The 17,621-nt window shown below is 38.7% G+C and overlaps 1 protein-coding gene across 2 annotated transcripts in view; it reads left to right on the top strand.

Moving 5' to 3' along the window:
- Positions 1–8,066: 8,066 nt before the first annotated feature.
- The window catches only part of APBB3 (amyloid beta precursor protein binding family B member 3), a 77,789-nt gene continuing 68,234 nt past the window's right edge, over positions 8,067–17,621 (top strand). The window contains exons 1-2 of one of the 2 annotated variants that reach the window (XM_075601950.1): positions 8,067–8,400; positions 8,555–8,583. Coding sequence is in view for 1 of the 2 variants with exons in the window: in XM_075601949.1 (XP_075458064.1) it covers positions 8,352–8,400 (49 nt within the window). In the remaining variant the exon portion in view is untranslated. The remainder of the gene's footprint in view (positions 8,401–8,554; positions 8,584–17,621) is intronic. The other variant, XM_075601949.1, reaches the window with a different exon arrangement.

The following is a 17,621-nucleotide window of genomic DNA, read 5'->3' as shown; positions in this document are numbered from 1 at the left end:
AACCATGCGGATGTGGTCTGCTGCAGCAGGCAGGAAAGGGTGCAGGCAAAAGAAGAATCTGTTCCAGCGAGATGCAGAAGTGTCTTTTGCTTTCTGTCACGGGAGACTCCTGTGGCGGGTAGGATCTCGGTGGCCGGAACAGCACGAGCATAGTAGGGGTCACAAGCAGGGGTCCGAGGGAGGCGGCAGGTAGCGAAGTCAGGTAACAAGCAGGGGTCCGAGGCAGGCGGCAGGTAGCGAAGTCAGGTAACAAGCAGAGGTCGGCAACGAGGAGACTGGAACAGGACAGGCGGGGCAGGACAGGGACTGAGAACAGGGAGCAGGGACTGAGACCGGGGAGCAGGAACAAACAGGGACAAGCCAGATTACTAGCAAGGGCTTTTACTGTGAACAGACTCAAATACAGGTACAGGTACAGGAACAGATCAGGAATCAAAGACAGAGGCATGTGCATACTGTAGGAGTCTGACTTGAAGCAAAGGCAAAAGCAACAGACAGGAAGCAAGCTATAAAGGACAGAGACAGGAGCAACAAGAAGACAGACAGACAGAGGAACCCAGAGCCAACAGAAGGCAGCAGCACACCCAGTGGACAAGGAAGCTATGGCTAGGCAGGAGGTCTAGGCGACCCTGACACCTATACATTTGCACGCCCCGGGCGAGTGGATTTAACATCGTGGCGAGCTCCTATTGGCCCAAGCAGCACACATGTGGTACTAGGTGGCGAGTAGATTTTTTTGTTCGGCAAGTAGATTTTTTGGTGATTTGTCAACCACTGTATATATATATATATATATATATGACTTGGCGTCAAATGACAACACAGCGGGGCCATATGATTTCACATGACCCCGAGGCATCATTTGAAGCCGCAGGGGGGGGGCACAACAGAAGGAGAGAGAAGGCAGGAGGGGCGCAGCGCATTACGTTTGTGCACCCCTGTCTTATAGTAAGTAAATATGTTGTAATATTTAAGTTGGACATGTGTTACTTTTTAACCCCTACAGTGCTAGAGGGGTCTGGAAGGCGTTCTTCTGCTCTAGCACTGAAGTTAATGGAATAATTCTGCCTGTCGGCAAGGTTTAGGGGGATAGGTGGAAAGATCGGTCTTTTTATACCAAATTGAAATTCATTGCATTGCGTCAACAAAATCAATTTATATATAACAATACATTAAGTATTGTTTGTGTCCTTGCTTTTGTCTCTTATGTCATGAAAAACTTGACAGGAAATTTTGACCCATGTATGGCGCACAAAAGTGGTGCTTAGTTGAAGTTTAATATTATATATCATTTCCACATGTGCACCACAGGGAACAGCCAAAACCCCACCTCTAAGTCCACCGCCAACGTATTTTTTTTGCATGTTAAAAAAAAAAGAAGTAACACATTACATATAAAAATTGGTTTATTACATTGGCGCTCAGATGCGCGAACTTGCTTTTCTCCTCGGTGTCTCTATTACAACAAAATCGCCCATAGCAATGCTATGCTCCTTTATGTAGCTTCCATATCCCTTACTGAAGGTTATACTGTGGTTGGCATTGAAGGATCTTCAACCTATTGATTCTCTTATGAGTGACATTTCTATTTTTAGTAGGGTGAAATCACTTGTGGAAGATGGTTCTGGCTTTTAAGAGGATGGCTCCTGATGTCTATGGGGACAATTTATGTGTAAGATAGCGATCCTTGCTTTTAACAGAATGTACTATTGAAGTAGGTGAGTGGTGATGATGTATGGAATGAGTACGTACAATGAAGGTGAAAGGAACATTTTTACAATGAGGGTGAGTGGTGAATCTTAAAGTAGGAACACAAACTGTCGCCATCAGTGTCAATCAATTTCCTTTTATTAAACCGGACACAAAGTACGTTATTGTGAGTAAAAAAGTGACAAAAACCCTCTCCCGTACAGTGCACAGCAAATAAAATGACCACTTGTGAGCACATTTGCATGTCTCAGGCAGGTCTGCAACCCTGCCTTTCCCATATTAGCATACAATAATTCCACTACAGCCAGGAATTCTGGCTAATGATACAGCAAGGCCCCGCTTCTCGGTGCCCCACTTTTCGGTGATCCACCGATACGGCAGCACCAAGAAGGGGGCCCCCTATGTCTGTGTCTGCGCAGAACGGGCCAGTCCGATGTCGCACATGCACAGAATGGGCCGGTCCTGGGTCGTGCATGCGCAGAATGTGGGGCTTTGCCGAAGTTGCGCATGCGTAGAATGGCGCATTGCCGGTTTGCGCATGCGCACATACCAAAAATCGCCGGTTCTGCTTTGCAGAGATTTTCGCTTTGCGGCGGGCCCTGAGAATGGAACCCGCCGCATGCCCGGGGCCCTCAGTTATGCAAATTAGCTCTCACAATCTGTCATTTTTTTGCTACTTGTCCATGAACTATAATTTATGTATGTAGACACAACAGAAGAAAAAAGAAACCTCACGAAAAGCACTCAGATATATAATGCAAAATAATGATACATTTATTAAATCAATATATGAAGAAAAAAACAGAACAACTTACTGAAACCCTAACTACTGGACTCAAAGAAATATAAATGGACAAATAAAAAAGGGACTAACTCATGAAACACAGAAATAGGGAGAAAAATAAACAAAACCTCAATCTATAAAACCACCATGGGGACAAAAGTACCCATAGTGATTAACAACCGGCCGGTCATACAGTGAAAAAATGATATGAAATTATAATAAAGGCAAATGCCCTAAACTCCAAACTGTGTACAGAAAATGTGTGGTGAAGGCCCACCAGGAAAAATGTCAAGTAGCACAGATACACAGAATCATGACACAATCATACTGAACATGTCTAAACACATATACAGAGCACTGTGATGAACCCCCCTTATGGCATAGAGCTACAAATGTAGCTCACATGAACAGGGAATAAAGGAGCAGGGAAAATAATTCAGTAACCCAAACATAAACATGTACAGTACAATGACATGCAGGAGACTGGTCATACATCTGATAGAAAATGAAGTGCCAGTATAGTAACTGATATATACTGCAGTAGCATATGTATGAACCAGAGTAAGGGATATACTCAGCTCCATTTGGTGCTTGTGTGGTCAAAGTTCAGCATCCTGGACAGGGTCACCCCAGCCGGAGTGAATCACGTCACATCAGAATAGTCCAATCCAGAAAGTTATAAAGTCCAAACGAGGCCAGCAGCCAGGGCCAGTGTCAGATACTGTCCCTGGCGACTGGCCTCGTTTGGACTTTATAACTTTATAACTTTCAGGATTGGACTATTCTGATGTGACGTGATTCACTCCGGCTGGGGTGACCCTGTCCAGGATGCTATGCTATACTGAACTTTGACCACACAAGCACCAAATGGAGCTGAGTATATCCCTTACTCTGGTTCATATATACTGTATGCTACTGCAGTATATATCAGTTACTGTACTGGCACTTCATTTTCTATCAGATGTATGACCAGTCTCCTGCATGTCATTGTACTGTACATGTTTATGTTTGGGTTACTGAATTATTTTCCCTGCTCCTTTTTCCCCTGTCCATGTGAGCTACATTTGTAGCTCTATGCCATAAGAGGGGTTCATCACAGTGCTCTGTATATGTGTTTAGACATGTTCAGTGTGATTGTTGTGTCATGATTCTGTGTATCTGTGCTACTTGACATTTTTCCTGGTGGGCCTTCACCACACATTTTCTGTACACAGTTTGGAGTTTAGGGCATTTGCCTTTATTATAATTTCATATCATTTTTTCACTGTATGACCAGCCGGTTGTTAATCACTATGGGTACTTTTGTCCCCATGGTGGTTTTATAGATTGAGGTTTTGTTTATTTTTCTCCCTATTTCTGTGTTTCATGAGTTAGTCCCTTTTTTATTTGTCCATTTATATTTCTTTGAGTCCAGTAGTTAGGGTTTCAGTAAGTTTTTCTGTTTTTTTCTTTATATATTGATTTAATAAATGTATCATTATTTTGCATTATATGTCTGAGTGCTTTTCGTGAGGTTTCTTTTTTCTTCTGTTGTGTCCACATACTTTTATTTATTCCTCCTAGCACCGCCAGCAGAGGTATTCTGTTATTTTCAGTTATACTCTGTTTTGGTTTAAACAGCATTCATATGTATTGGTTGTTCTGATGCGGTATTCATACTTGTGTGTCTTATAATTTATGTATGTATGTACAGTATGTCTTTATTTATACATAGCGCTTCACAGCAGTAGTACACACGACAATCATATAAATAACAAATAATACAAATAACAGATCATGGGAATAAGTGCTTCAGCCATAAAAAGCTTATGCTTGCCCTATTACACATCTTTTCAGCACAGCCTGGGTTAAAGAATTGACACATTGTGAGTGCTCATTTGAAAGAATCCCTGTCAGCAGTGGAAGCCTGCCTGAGACATGTATTTTATTTGCTTGTAAAACGGAAGAGTATAGAAAACACACAATAGAAACCGACAGACACCAACTTTAGTGCAAGCACTTTATGTGTAAGAGCCCTGGTATAAAGTGTTCGATTGCCTGCTGGTAATTCTACCCTGATAAAGGGCATTTTGGGGCAAAACGGTGGATCATTTTGATGTAGTACATACTTTGAAGATGGATAAGGAGTGATCTCTAGTGCTTCTGTACAGGTATCTGTACTACCTGGGATATAAAGGGTATTCTCTGCATCTGTGGCATCTCCATGTAGGTATAATTTTTTATGTAATTTAAATTTTTGAGAGGGCCACTTATTTTTAATTTAATACTTATTTTTTAAATAAACTGAAAACACTATGAAACTACTTATTCTTACATTTGGTATTTATTGTTAGACAGCACTATGTTTGCAGAGGCACAGTATAGTATCATGATTTGCATTATAAACATAAAAGACAAAAGTCAAGATTCACAAAGTTCTGTAAAATCAGGGCTCAAAACGTGACGTTATGGTATCCTCAAAGTGAATTACATGCAAAAACAACATCCGCGTGTTAGCTTAACGGTCTGTGTTTGTAACATAACGTTGCTTCACCTCCCAATAATGTGACATTAAGTATGTCTTAGTGATACTCCTATCCAGATTCTGACGCTGGTCTTTACTTCTAGTTGACAAAGAGGAGAAGGAACAAAGCTATGTTAATGAAATCATAGCTAACTGTGGTGTTACACCCATCAAGACCCTGTAAAAGCCCCTTTTCAGGGTCTGGATGGAAGTAACACCATGTTTATGAATGACAACTAACGTAATTTTAAGCCCCTCTGTTACCCTTAATAGGTATTTGTGGATATGCGCTGTTAAGATAACTCCTAACTTATTTGCCCGTCATTATCACTACTGTCCGTTATAGTTTGCTCTTTACGGGAGGAAACATGGTCTAACTTTTTTTTATTGTCCTTTGAAGATACACTGTTTACATGGCATTAAATTAGGTTAATGTCACATTAAGTGATTTAACAGACTTTGTTGATTTGAGCCAAAAAAACATTGAGTGTAGCTGTATATCTTTAGGGCCCCAACACCTGCTTCATTCTCCCATTGGTCATATCATACATAGTTGGGAAACTGCAGACAAGGATTCTGGGTAATGACATGCAAATGAGTGTATCACTTTTAGCTACCTTCCATTTTTTCATAAAATTCCTATAGCTTTTGCTTGCAAAGATTGCAGGAAATCATTACACAGTTAGATATTCCACTCAAAATCGTCTCTCTCGCTCCTATGTTTAACTGCTGTATGACATGTCAATTGGGTGTATCCGGCAAGGCTTGGGACCTCTGGAAAATATGTTGTTACTCTCATGAGCTCTTTGTCTTTACTATGTACATTAATGGTGCTATATAAATAAAGACATATATACATACACCTTGTACTGTGTGAGTGTCCAAAGGGGTGATAGCAGCAATCACACACATCAATTTTGTAGGTTAAGCAAACCATTTTTGCATATATAGACAAAAAAATGCACAACATTCTTTGGATACTTGCTGCTGGCAGTAAAGCGCTGCCACAAGTGCTCTTAGCACCATCTTCTATACACAACAAGTATGGAAGTATCCAGGCGTGCGTGATAAGGACTCTGTGTAGTAGAGAGTTTGTGTCACTTTTCCATTATAAACATGAAAAAACGAGATTACACAAAATACTGACACTGTGAAAATATAAAAGCATCGGATATAAAAGAAGTATCATTTGTAGGGTTCCGTGAGCGAAATAATTTACCGCTTAGTATTTTATAGGCAGTAAGATTAAAGTCAATATTTACTAAGAATTGCTACTTGATAATACACCTTCAGGCCCAAGAGACACCTTACAGCCTCAATCAAGTAAATGGGCCATAAAGGGCCATATTTACTAAGTGGTGCTGCTCCATGAGACACTTTCAGTTCCATAAGACATATTACAGGCTTATTGCATGGGCCATAAAGACATTTACTAAGCCATGCTATACAGTGCGTCAGGTTTTTCATGCTACTAAAATACTTGATTGACATGGGGAGTTTTTAAAGGAGCAATCCTGCAATATCATATGTCTGTTTTTTTTTTTTGAATAATAATACATCAGTTCTGTTGTATTAGATAATACTTACTGCATTTTGTTAAATTGAACTCTTAATGTCATTTTTAATGAGTTTTAATATGCTGATCATCCTTTGATTTCTATAGCAAGTTTTTAACACAGTTCCCCATCAGTTCAAGATATTTACAGCACTTTCCTGTTTGTGATTATTAGTTGCCAATATTCCCAGCAGTTTGAGCTGCAAACCGCAACCATAGATAATGTTACCTTAGTAATATAAAGCCGTGTCCATACTCCTTCCTCTCATGCTGAGGCGCGCTCACGCTGTTCTTGGCTACCGCAAGCAGGAGCTTTTGCCTGGCCGGTGAGGCAGTGAGCGCGCTTGCGAGGTGGGTGGGAGTCAGTCTCTCCTCCGTCCCCTTGGGAGGCAACAACTCACCACATGAGCAACAACTCACCCCGCTGCCAGGCAGTCTGTCCCCCGTCCACATCTCTTCCCCCTGCTCCACTCACCTCTGCCCCATTGGCTGCTTTGGAGTCACGTGAGTGGACTCAGTGCTCAAACTAAAATCCGACTGTCGGGTGAAAGTCAGCACGCTTCTGCACGCCTGCGGAAGCGTGCCTGAGCCCCTGCTAAAACTGGCTCTCATTGCGGCTGCAGGGGCTCACTGCCAAGCGTCAGCGCGGTTTAGCACCTAAGCGCTGACCATGTCCGCGGCCTAATAATACATTGTAGCTGCTAAGTTACACTGACTGAAGGATTGATTGAAACTGAAAGGCGGCCAGTAAGTGAACCCTGGGAAGCAGGATCGTTGCTGATTGATCACGGAAGAACAAATCAATTGGCAGCTTAGGTAATTCGTTTTCAATAAAGGAAAACAAAGGCTGCATATATTAAAACAAATTTTTATTTAAAGTGCCGCTTGGATTGCCGCTTTAAGGAAAGCTTGAAAATATGTAGATGGGGAGCTTGGTGAACACTCATAGTTCTAGAGATAGGGGATAGTGACTAAATGGGATTCCAATCTGAGGGAGTAGTAGAGACAGACAGAGAAAAAGGAGGATGGCCTTGAACAGTGTGAGAGGCGAGATGAGCAGCAGTGGAAAATTACAACCAATCTATGATGCATCAGTTTTATATTCATTTGAAAAGTGTGCAAAAGGGGCTTAGCAAATGTAATTATTGAAGGAAATGAATTCAGTTTTTTGGGTATCAATTCTGTAAAAAGAATATAATATGAATGCATATATGTTTCTATTCTCAGGGTTTTTTTTTGTTGTTGTTTTTTTAAATATTGCAACATGTGAATTTGAATTGCTTCAAAGTGTAATAAATGAAAGTAAAGAGTTGGGCATTAACAGCTAAGAGTATCTACTGATTTTAAGAATAAAATAAATAACAGATTTAAAGACATCTATGGTAACACATTCATCATAGTGCCATTGCTGCCCCAAGCATCGTGTAGCACTGTCTGCTGTAGGTCTATGGAATCTTTTACACTGAGATACTCATGTAGCATCATTTATCAGCACTGGACAGCTCCTCCCACAATACAGCTCCCACTCTCAGCTCACTCTGGCTTCTCCTCCCAAGCCCTGCTCTGCTTTTTCTCCTGCTTTCCCCTGTCCAGTTTTAAGTGGATCTTGTTAACACATCCACACAAATGGATGCTGACTTTTCTTATCTTTTAGCAGGCTGATCTGGGGGGCAAAATCTAGTCCATTTCCACTTCTCTCCCTGTCTTCATTTTATATTGTTATTTTGTGGAGGTCACACACAAGGGTTTGATTTATCCACCCCTTTGCCTGTTGTGAGTGCATTGCTGGTTTTCTGGAGATGTTGGGGAAGGATTATATGCTTGCTATTATCATCGTTAATTATGATGGTGAGTTGTTTGTTTGTCTTTTTTTGTAATGGGATGTTTACCTGAATTTCCCCTTGGTCCCCTAGAGGTTCAGTATGTTCTAGTATTTAGTTATTGGCACTGACAAGCAAAATAACAATTAGTTGATGCTGTTCTTGTATGTATGTTTATGCAGAATTTCATGATGGCTTCCTGAATCTTCAGGTAAGCTGGAAAGAATGACAGGGTGTACAAACCCTTTTTTTAATTCTTACAGCATCATTTCAACCTGTCATATAAAAGATACCTCTTTCTCAACATTGCAGCTCTGAATATCCCATCTAATTCATGGTAATGAATGTAATGTTGTTTTGTAGGGAATCCTTATAAATGAACACTCCCGTCATTAGTATTTCTTGAAATAGAACTTTATGAAAATTCTACTTTGACTAGTATAGAACATGCAAAATATGGTTAGCATTTACAGTTTATTTAGGTTCTAAAAACAATGCTGGGTAAAAATGTGTCATTTGCATTTTTAGATATAATATGCGCAGCTATTTTTAAAGGAAGTGGTTTGAAAAAAGAGATTTTTTTTCCTGGTAAAAGTTAAGTGAGTTATAAATATTTCTTTAAACTCCTGTGAGTTTGTGACTTTATATAATTGGTTTTAAGACTGGTTTTGAACTGGGCTCTATGGATGAAATGTGTCATATTGGCAATGTACTACGTTTTTTTATTTTCTTCCCTTACAAGTGTGAGTTATATACTGTATGGGTACTACCAATTATAGTAATTCAGGCAGTTATGAGATGATTATTTTCTATGTTTCATCTTTCCAAGCTGTCACTTTTTTTCATCACCTGCAAGGTTTCCGTTAGCGTTAACCTAATTTGAATAAGAAACTCAAGTAAAATATATGAAACTTTCTATATATTGTACTGACATTACATGCAAAATGCTAAATGACAGGATGGCAAGAAGCGGGTTACATAGCATTGCTGCAGTCTGCCTGATACATAAACTTTATTGACATAGACAGGTACCAAGATATTGGTGAATGGTCCGATGAGCTTGTATTTACTGTTTTAACCTCAAGTGATCTGTATAAGTTTATACTTTTTTTTGTCACATTGGATATAGCATTTGGCATTTCTGTCTTTTGTTGTATACATTTGGCCATTTGACACACACACACACACACACACACACACACACACACACACACACACACACACACACACACACACACACACACACACACACACACACACACACACACACACACACACACACACACACACACACACACACACACACACACACACACACACACACATTGTGGTGGGTTTTGGGGTTTCTAGAGCTTGTTGGGATTATGTGTTTATGTTTATACTGTATTTAATTTATTGATGTAAATAGGACTAGTACAAGTGCTGAATGTAAAATTCAAACACATATCGTGCCTCATGTTATCATGAGTCATCTGAACCTCTTGGTTGTACTGCAACATTTCTGTGCATTGCATTAACTATAGAACGTACAGACACAATTATTATAAACTCTTTTTTTATATGCAGCACAAAATTTACCAGTAAATGCACAGGGAATGTACTCTGCTCAAATAGATTGTTAGCTTTTTTTAGTGGAGATTCTCTTGGTAAGTGTTGTTACGCTGTGAAGATTAAAGCTTACACTGACAGCCCCATATTAAGTTATTATTAAGCATTTTGCTGCCATTGTATTCTGCTCATATGAAACATTTGCAGTATGCGAGGCCATGCGGACATTTAAACTCTTAACTGCTGCCAGCACGTGGTCTGCTTTTTCTACTGGAAAACTAATATGTTTTTAGTTAAACTAATGTTGCCCAAAACTGGAAAAAAAATATTTATAGAATAGAAAATAATGAAAACTGAAATGAATTAGAAACTGCATCTGAAAGATATTTGCTTTTCAATTTTTACAATATCCTAACTATATTCTTTCTCAAACACAAACAAGATACGGTACAGGTTTGTTAAATGATATGATGCCCTCCAAGGGACCATCATGGTAGTTGGTGAAAGACGTAGTTGTGCATAAGCGTTTGAGACCCCACAAGGACATCTCAGGAAAAGACGTGTGAGGTCTACAACTATAAAGAACTACAATGATTTGCCCAAAGTATCACAACATGCAACAGACCTACATACTGTTAATAGATCTCTGCCCTACAAGGAGACCTAGGGGCAATGTAACAAGATCCTGAAAAGTGTGTTTACGTCTTTGTATTTGCCTTCGTCTGCATCACATTTACAAAACTTGTTAATCAAATGTTTTAGATTTGACATTAGATGTGGCAGAGTTTTTTTTTTGACTCATTGTAATATGTGCTTCAGGGTTACTCTTCTTTCTTTAACGACTCTCCAAGTCACAATCTGACCCAGAAGATGCTAATGTAGTAAAAAAATATGCAAAGTACTTTAAAGAAGCAATCCCACCACAACAATTTTTTTCCAATCTTTTCTTTTACATAATTGGAACCACTGAGGCCCCTGGAGCTGAACCGTGCTCAGGCTGTGGGAACCTCCTGCATCCCGAGATACTTACCGGTGTACCCATTGACGACAGTGCTCCCTCCTTGGGAACCAATATGGCTGAATCTCATGGGACCTGCATGCCAATAGGAAACCACAATGTAATCGTTTGAGGCTTCCTATTGGTTGTCAGCGGTGGCCATGTTGGATTCTCCAGGAAGTGACGTGGCACGGAAAACAGTAATTATCTCAAGAATTGAGGGGTCCCTGGAGCTGAAAAAAAAATGATTCGGCTCCAGAAGACCCTCTGGTTCCAATGCTGCATTGATACATTTATATATGTTCAAAATATCATTCTTGGCAATAATATAACTGTAAATAGGGTTTCATACATATCACGTATCAAAGAAAATATCTTATTGATTGTAATGGGGTGGTCTCTAACACCCTCATATGGAGAGTGTGTAAGTACTCTCCAATTGATTATTACAGTACACTAAGTTAGATAACTGTTGGGGATGCACAGAAAATCACCATGAAGTGGGTTAGGGAGAGGTGGATGGACTGGATGTGAGCAGTTTCATTATATAGCAGAGCATGTTGATATTTAGGCTATAATTAAACTTTTTCCAAACAGGAACTAACTGGGAACTGAAGAAGAACTGTGTGCTCTCTAAAGAGATGTGGGTACATATTTTGATAATCAGAACCCCCTCCCGTGAACAGCGGCTCGGAGCTGTGTGCCTAGGCCCGAACCGAAAACACATAACCTTGTTAGATTTTATACTCCTCCCTAATACAAAACCAACCAAAACCTTACATTGGAGGCAAAATCAAAACCCCGGTCACATGAACATTTCTTATAGTGAAGATTTTAGTCTTTTTAATTTGAATGGAACTGATTTATTCTCTGGCAGTTTTCCAGGATGTTAATCTTTAATCATCCTCTTGTATGATTGCTATTAACTAAAACTATCTGCAGTTCTAAGGGAGAATTTTTCCATATGATAATACTGAATGTGTGTGTGTGTGTGTGTGTGTGTGTGTGTGTGTGTATGTGTGTGTGTGTGTGTGTGTGTGTGTGTGTGTGTGTGTGTGTGTGTGTGTGTGTGTGTGTGTGTGTGTGTGTGTGTGTACAAATATAGTGTGTTTTTTTGTTAAAAAAAAAGTTTCAGGTCCTCATAATAAAAAAGTTGAAAATAAAAATATAACAAATACCTACAGTAATAATATAAAATTGTTTTAACATGTATAGATGCTGTTTATTACTTTGAGGTAAAATAATTTAAAAAAAATGAAAACACAAAAATGAGAGTTTCATAGAAAATTCCAAATTTAAAAAAACCTTAAATGAAAAATCATATAGTCTTACATAGTCCAAAACACACACACACACACACACACACACACACACACACACACACACACACACACACACACACACACACACACACACACACACACACACACACACACACACACACACACACTTCCAACCTATTCCTTATTCCTACTTAGTGAGAAACATTTTTGAATGAACTTATTTTATCAATTTAATTTTAAAACTAGATGTAAAATAAATAAATTAACATGAAATGGTATAATAGATCCATCGTTCAAACACCCCGTCCATCGTGCCATACTTTTGATTTACATGTTTAACTATAATATATATGATGTCACAATGAAATACACAACAAATATACAACACACACACACAGACTCCCCCCTCCCCTAGAAGAATTCTACCGGGGCGGGGGATAGGGCAGCTCCAGTCCCATCTGGAGCAGCTGCAGTGACAGTGAGTACTCAGCGGGGGGCCTGGAGGGATTGGCTGTGTGGAGTGAGGGCCCCGCCCCAGCAGCAAGCACAGGCAGCAGCAGTGAAAAAAGGTGATTGGACTCGCACCGTCACAAAAAAAAAGCCCTGCAGATATATAGACACAGACACAGACATTGTAGAATAAGGAGATAAGGAGGATGGAAAGGGAATTAACCCGCCCTAACTAACCAAGATTATTGGCATTTTGTAGAGAGAAGGGCAGGGGGGAGGGATGGGGGGGTTGTGGTGACTGAAGTGTCCTTACATTATTTATTTATAAAAATGTTTTACCAGGAAGTAATACATTGAGAGTTACCTCTCATTTTCAAGTATATCAAGTATGTACATTGATGTATTTGTAGAAAAAAATTCTAACCTTCATTCAAAAATGTAACATGACTGAGCTTCTCACTTCCGAAAGCCCATTATGTATACTAAGCTTAATGTATATGAGGCTTACTTGCCCCGTACAATTGGGGGGACGCTGAGAGACAATGGGGCTTACTCAGTAAAGTGTAGTAGAGCAGATTTGTCACTCTGCACGCAAAATCCCATTGACTTTAAATGGTAGCTTCTGTGCACTACCGCCGAATCAGAAACTATTGCGCTTCATTAAATAAGCCCCCGTGACTTCATAGAACATTTGACCAAGTTTACACTTTCTGATACAGAATGTAAGGGGGGTCTGGCTTTTTTAAATAAATAAAATTAAAGCAACCACAAGATACAGGGTGGTATAATGCACTTCGATTTCTCACTGGATAGAAGAGATATGCATGAATGCAACATTTCTTAATATTACAGCATGCTTATTTTTGCAGGCAGTGTGTTCGGTGCTGGGTGCTTGTTTCAGCAATACTAATGCACTTTTAGAGGTGCATCCCTTAAAAAAAAGAGACATTTAGCAATTCCCAGTGTTGGTTCCTTGTGACCTTGGGCAAATCACTCTATCTCCCTGTGCCTCTGGCACCAAAAACATAGATTGTAAGCTCCACGGGGCAGGGACCTGTGCCTGCAAAATGTATCTGTAAAGCGCTATGTAAAACAAGCAGCGCTATACAAGAACATATTACTATTATTATTACTTTATTTCTACATATGTTCACCCTGATCTGTTTCAATTCTCAAGACTTTTATCCTCATGTGTGTTATCACCAATGAAGTCATAACACATTTATAAAATAACACTTTTCTTGACAAAGTGCAAATGAGTCATCTTGCCACCTGAACAGCAGAGATACAATATTGCAGAATATGTTACTGTGAAAATTGACTTAGTCACATGACAAATTATTATTGGAAGGAAAAGTACGTTTCTTTAACACTTACAGCCACTATCAATCTGCTATATAGTTACTAATATAATTACTAATATTACTAATATGTTTAAAGTTATCATCATCCTTATTCATATAGTTATTATTATTACTCATTTATAATCTTATTTTTTTTATTTCAATATTTTTTTTATTATTTTACATGAATATATTAACATCTTACTTACATATACAATTTTGATAATAGAACAATATTTAGCCCTTTACATTTTTAATATATCTATTTTAGCAAATACAATTATCTTCTCTATATGATTTCTTTACAATTTTCTACATGTTCCATATCCAAACTATATATTTAAATCTTTTTTTGATTATTTTAATTACCAATTATTCTTATTTTTTTTATTTTATAACATAGAAAAGATAAAGAAAAAGGATAGATAAAGATGGGGCCAGAGAGGAGAGGAGAGGAGTGGGAAGGGGAGGGATGGAAAAGTTAGTTTTGAAGTATGGGTATGTATAAAGACTAAAAGGTAAAGGAGATCAGGGATAATAATCAACCAGAGCTAGGATTTTATCTGAAGAACGGAGGCCATAGTTCCCAGACCCTATGAAATTGGTCTAATTTTTGATTCAGTTGAGCTGAAAGCTTTTCCATTAATTTAACTTAATTTACTTTTTAAATTATTTTTTGTTTGATGGTACATTTATATTTTTCCATGACGCTGCTATAGAGCAGCGGGCTGCTGTTAGGACAATAGAGATCATTTTCCTCATAGGGTTAAACACTTCTTCGACGGGCTTTGCTAACAAATACTTTAGTGGGTCTAGAGGGATTTTTATACCTGTAATTTCCTGAAGCATATTCTGTATCTTTGTCCAAAACTTTTGAATCTGTGGGCATGACCACCATATATTTACCATATCTCCTCTCAGGCCACATCCTCTCCAACATAGATCTGATGCGCCTGGGGAGATATGGCTCAGCCTACTCGGGATTAGATACCATTGAAATAAAATGTTGTATATATTTTCCTTCGTTGTCGTGCAAATTGAAGTTTTAGCTGCCGATTCCCAGATATCCTCCCAGGTTTCCCTATCTACGTCTACATTGAGGTCTTCAGCCCATTTCAACATATAATTATGATTTTGAGTTGTTGCCAAAATTAATTCCATATATATCTTTGAGATCAACCCCTTTTGATACACACCTTTTTTTACAAAGTTTTTCAAAATGTGTTAAATCTGGAAATTTCTCTTTCTGTGATAATTTCAATAAATAATGTTTAATTTGAAGAAAACTAAAAATTGTAATATCTTGTGTTTGATCATTTATTTGTATCTCCTAAAATGTTGCTGGTTTCCCTTTTACTACCAAGTCGTTTACCATTGTAATATCTACGTAGCTCTCTAAATTGTTTGAATGAATTTTTTGCACATCCTGGTAAAAACTCAGGATTATTAAATATAGGTGTTAATAACGATGGAATTGAATTTAGTGAATATTTATTTTTTTTTAGTCCAAGTTTCCCATGTAAATCTCATTGAACCTAGTTTAAATCTCTCCATGTGTTTTTCCTCTCCTAACCCAGTCCATAAGACAGACGTCAGGGAATGTGAACTCGCATAAAATGACTCAATCCCCAGCCATCACAAGGTTGCCAGGTTGTTGTTCCACATCACCACTTGTTTCAATTGGGCTGCTTGATAATATTTGATGATGTCTGGGACCCCCATGCCCCCGCCTCCTCTGTGAGTTAACATCACCGACCTTGCCACTCTTGTTTTTTTTTTTTCTCTCCAAATGAATTGGAAAATTCTATTCTGGATATTCTTTAGTTCAATTAACGGGACTTTTATTGGGATTGTCTGGAAAATATATAATAGTCTTGGCAAAATATTCATTTTTACTGATGACTTTCATGGAGTTAGGATTGCTATGTACATTTCAGATAATATGTGCAGCCCACTCTAGGGTGGAAATCTTGGTATACCAATTCTAGATCCTTTGGGGCCTACAGCCCTAGATAATATGCTGTGAATGCTTCCTTCAATTAAATGGCCCTTAGATCTTCACTGATGTGGAGAGAAGGCTTCACAGCATATCAATCAGGGGCTTTTGTATCATGTGTTAATGGGAGTAAAATTGATGAAACAAGTGCCTTTCTCATCCATCTTTTAGCGGACCGATTTTAAGGTCTTTGCTCCAAGTTTGCCCCATGTGTATCATCTTGAGAGTGTCAATAAGAGAAACTCGGGAGAAGTTACATGACACACATGTTGTAATGAGATGTATCAAATTGTATTTCTCTCGCTTTCTTCTGCTTTAAAAAATCCTACTGATTTGAGGTTGGGTAAACTTTCACTAGATGCAAGGAACTTGTCGCACGTGAAGCATCTTGGACTAAAAAATTGTGTTGTGCATCATTATAAACTTTTTGTGTGTGATGATACATAGGAGATTATCCATAGTGCAATAGTGACTTTAATAGCAGTTTCTGTGCTGTAGGACCCAATTGACACTTTAATGACTAATCCCCCCCTAGAAGCCCCCTGCAGTATATACTTCAAAGTCAATGGGGATCTTCGCCAGAAAACAGTCTGAGCAGCTGCTTTGGACTATATAGAATTTATCTAATATTTCTGTAGAACCATAAGTATGACAACCTTGCTTTATTTACCATGTTTGCTTCAAGAGAGGGAGAGTCAGTGTGTAGTCACAGACACTGGCTCTGATAACCCAAACTGCATTTGAAGCAGGGGAACCTGGTTCAATTCCCAGTGTCAGCTCCTTGTGACCCTGGGCAAGTCACTTTATCTCCCTGTGCCTCAGGCACCCAAATCATAGATTGTAAGCTCATCTGGGCAGGGACTGTGTCTGTAAAAATTCCTATGTGCTGTGTACCACATGCTATACTGTAATTATGAAGCACTTTGAGTCCCATTGGGAGAAAAGCACTATGTGAAATAAAGTTATTATTTAACATTTGGGTATACAGGCAGTCCTCGTTTTACAGCGCTTCGCTTTACAACGAATGGCTTATCCAACGCTATGCAATGCATACCTATATTCATTTTTACAACGCCAAAATGGCTTATCCAACGCTCTTATGACGCTTTGCAACGTTGTGTAGGTGTGTATATATATACACATTCACATAAACAACATTGCAAAGCGTCGTAAGAGTGTATATATATATAATATTATACTATATAATATTATATTATACTATATAATATATTATTTATTATGTTATATTATATATATAATACAGTATATACACTATATAATTTATGTGTGTGCTGCATATCTTATTGCCTGCATAAAATATTTGGTGTATTTTAGTGTTAAAAATGCCTTCAGGAACGGAACCTTTCATTTAAACAGTGTTCCTATGGGAAAATGTGTTTCGCTTTACAACGTTTCGCTTTACAACGCCATTTTGAGTAACGCATTGTGTTGGATAACCGAGGACTGTCTGTATAGCAAATAGTATGTAATCCAGAAGCACAGGGGATATTATTTTTTTTACAGTGAAATTAAGTTCTCTGCATAGCTGAGAAGCTTTTTTACGTACCAATCAGCTTACCCCAGGAAATGTGTGGGCATGAACACAAGTACACTGCTAAACCCTGAAAACAC

This window comes from Ascaphus truei, chromosome 5 (genome assembly GCF_040206685.1).
Source record: "Ascaphus truei isolate aAscTru1 chromosome 5, aAscTru1.hap1, whole genome shotgun sequence".
NCBI lineage: Eukaryota > Metazoa > Chordata > Amphibia > Anura > Ascaphidae > Ascaphus > Ascaphus truei.
The sequence above is the reverse complement of the archived record's forward strand: the minus strand, read 5'-3'. Positions and strand labels throughout refer to the sequence as shown.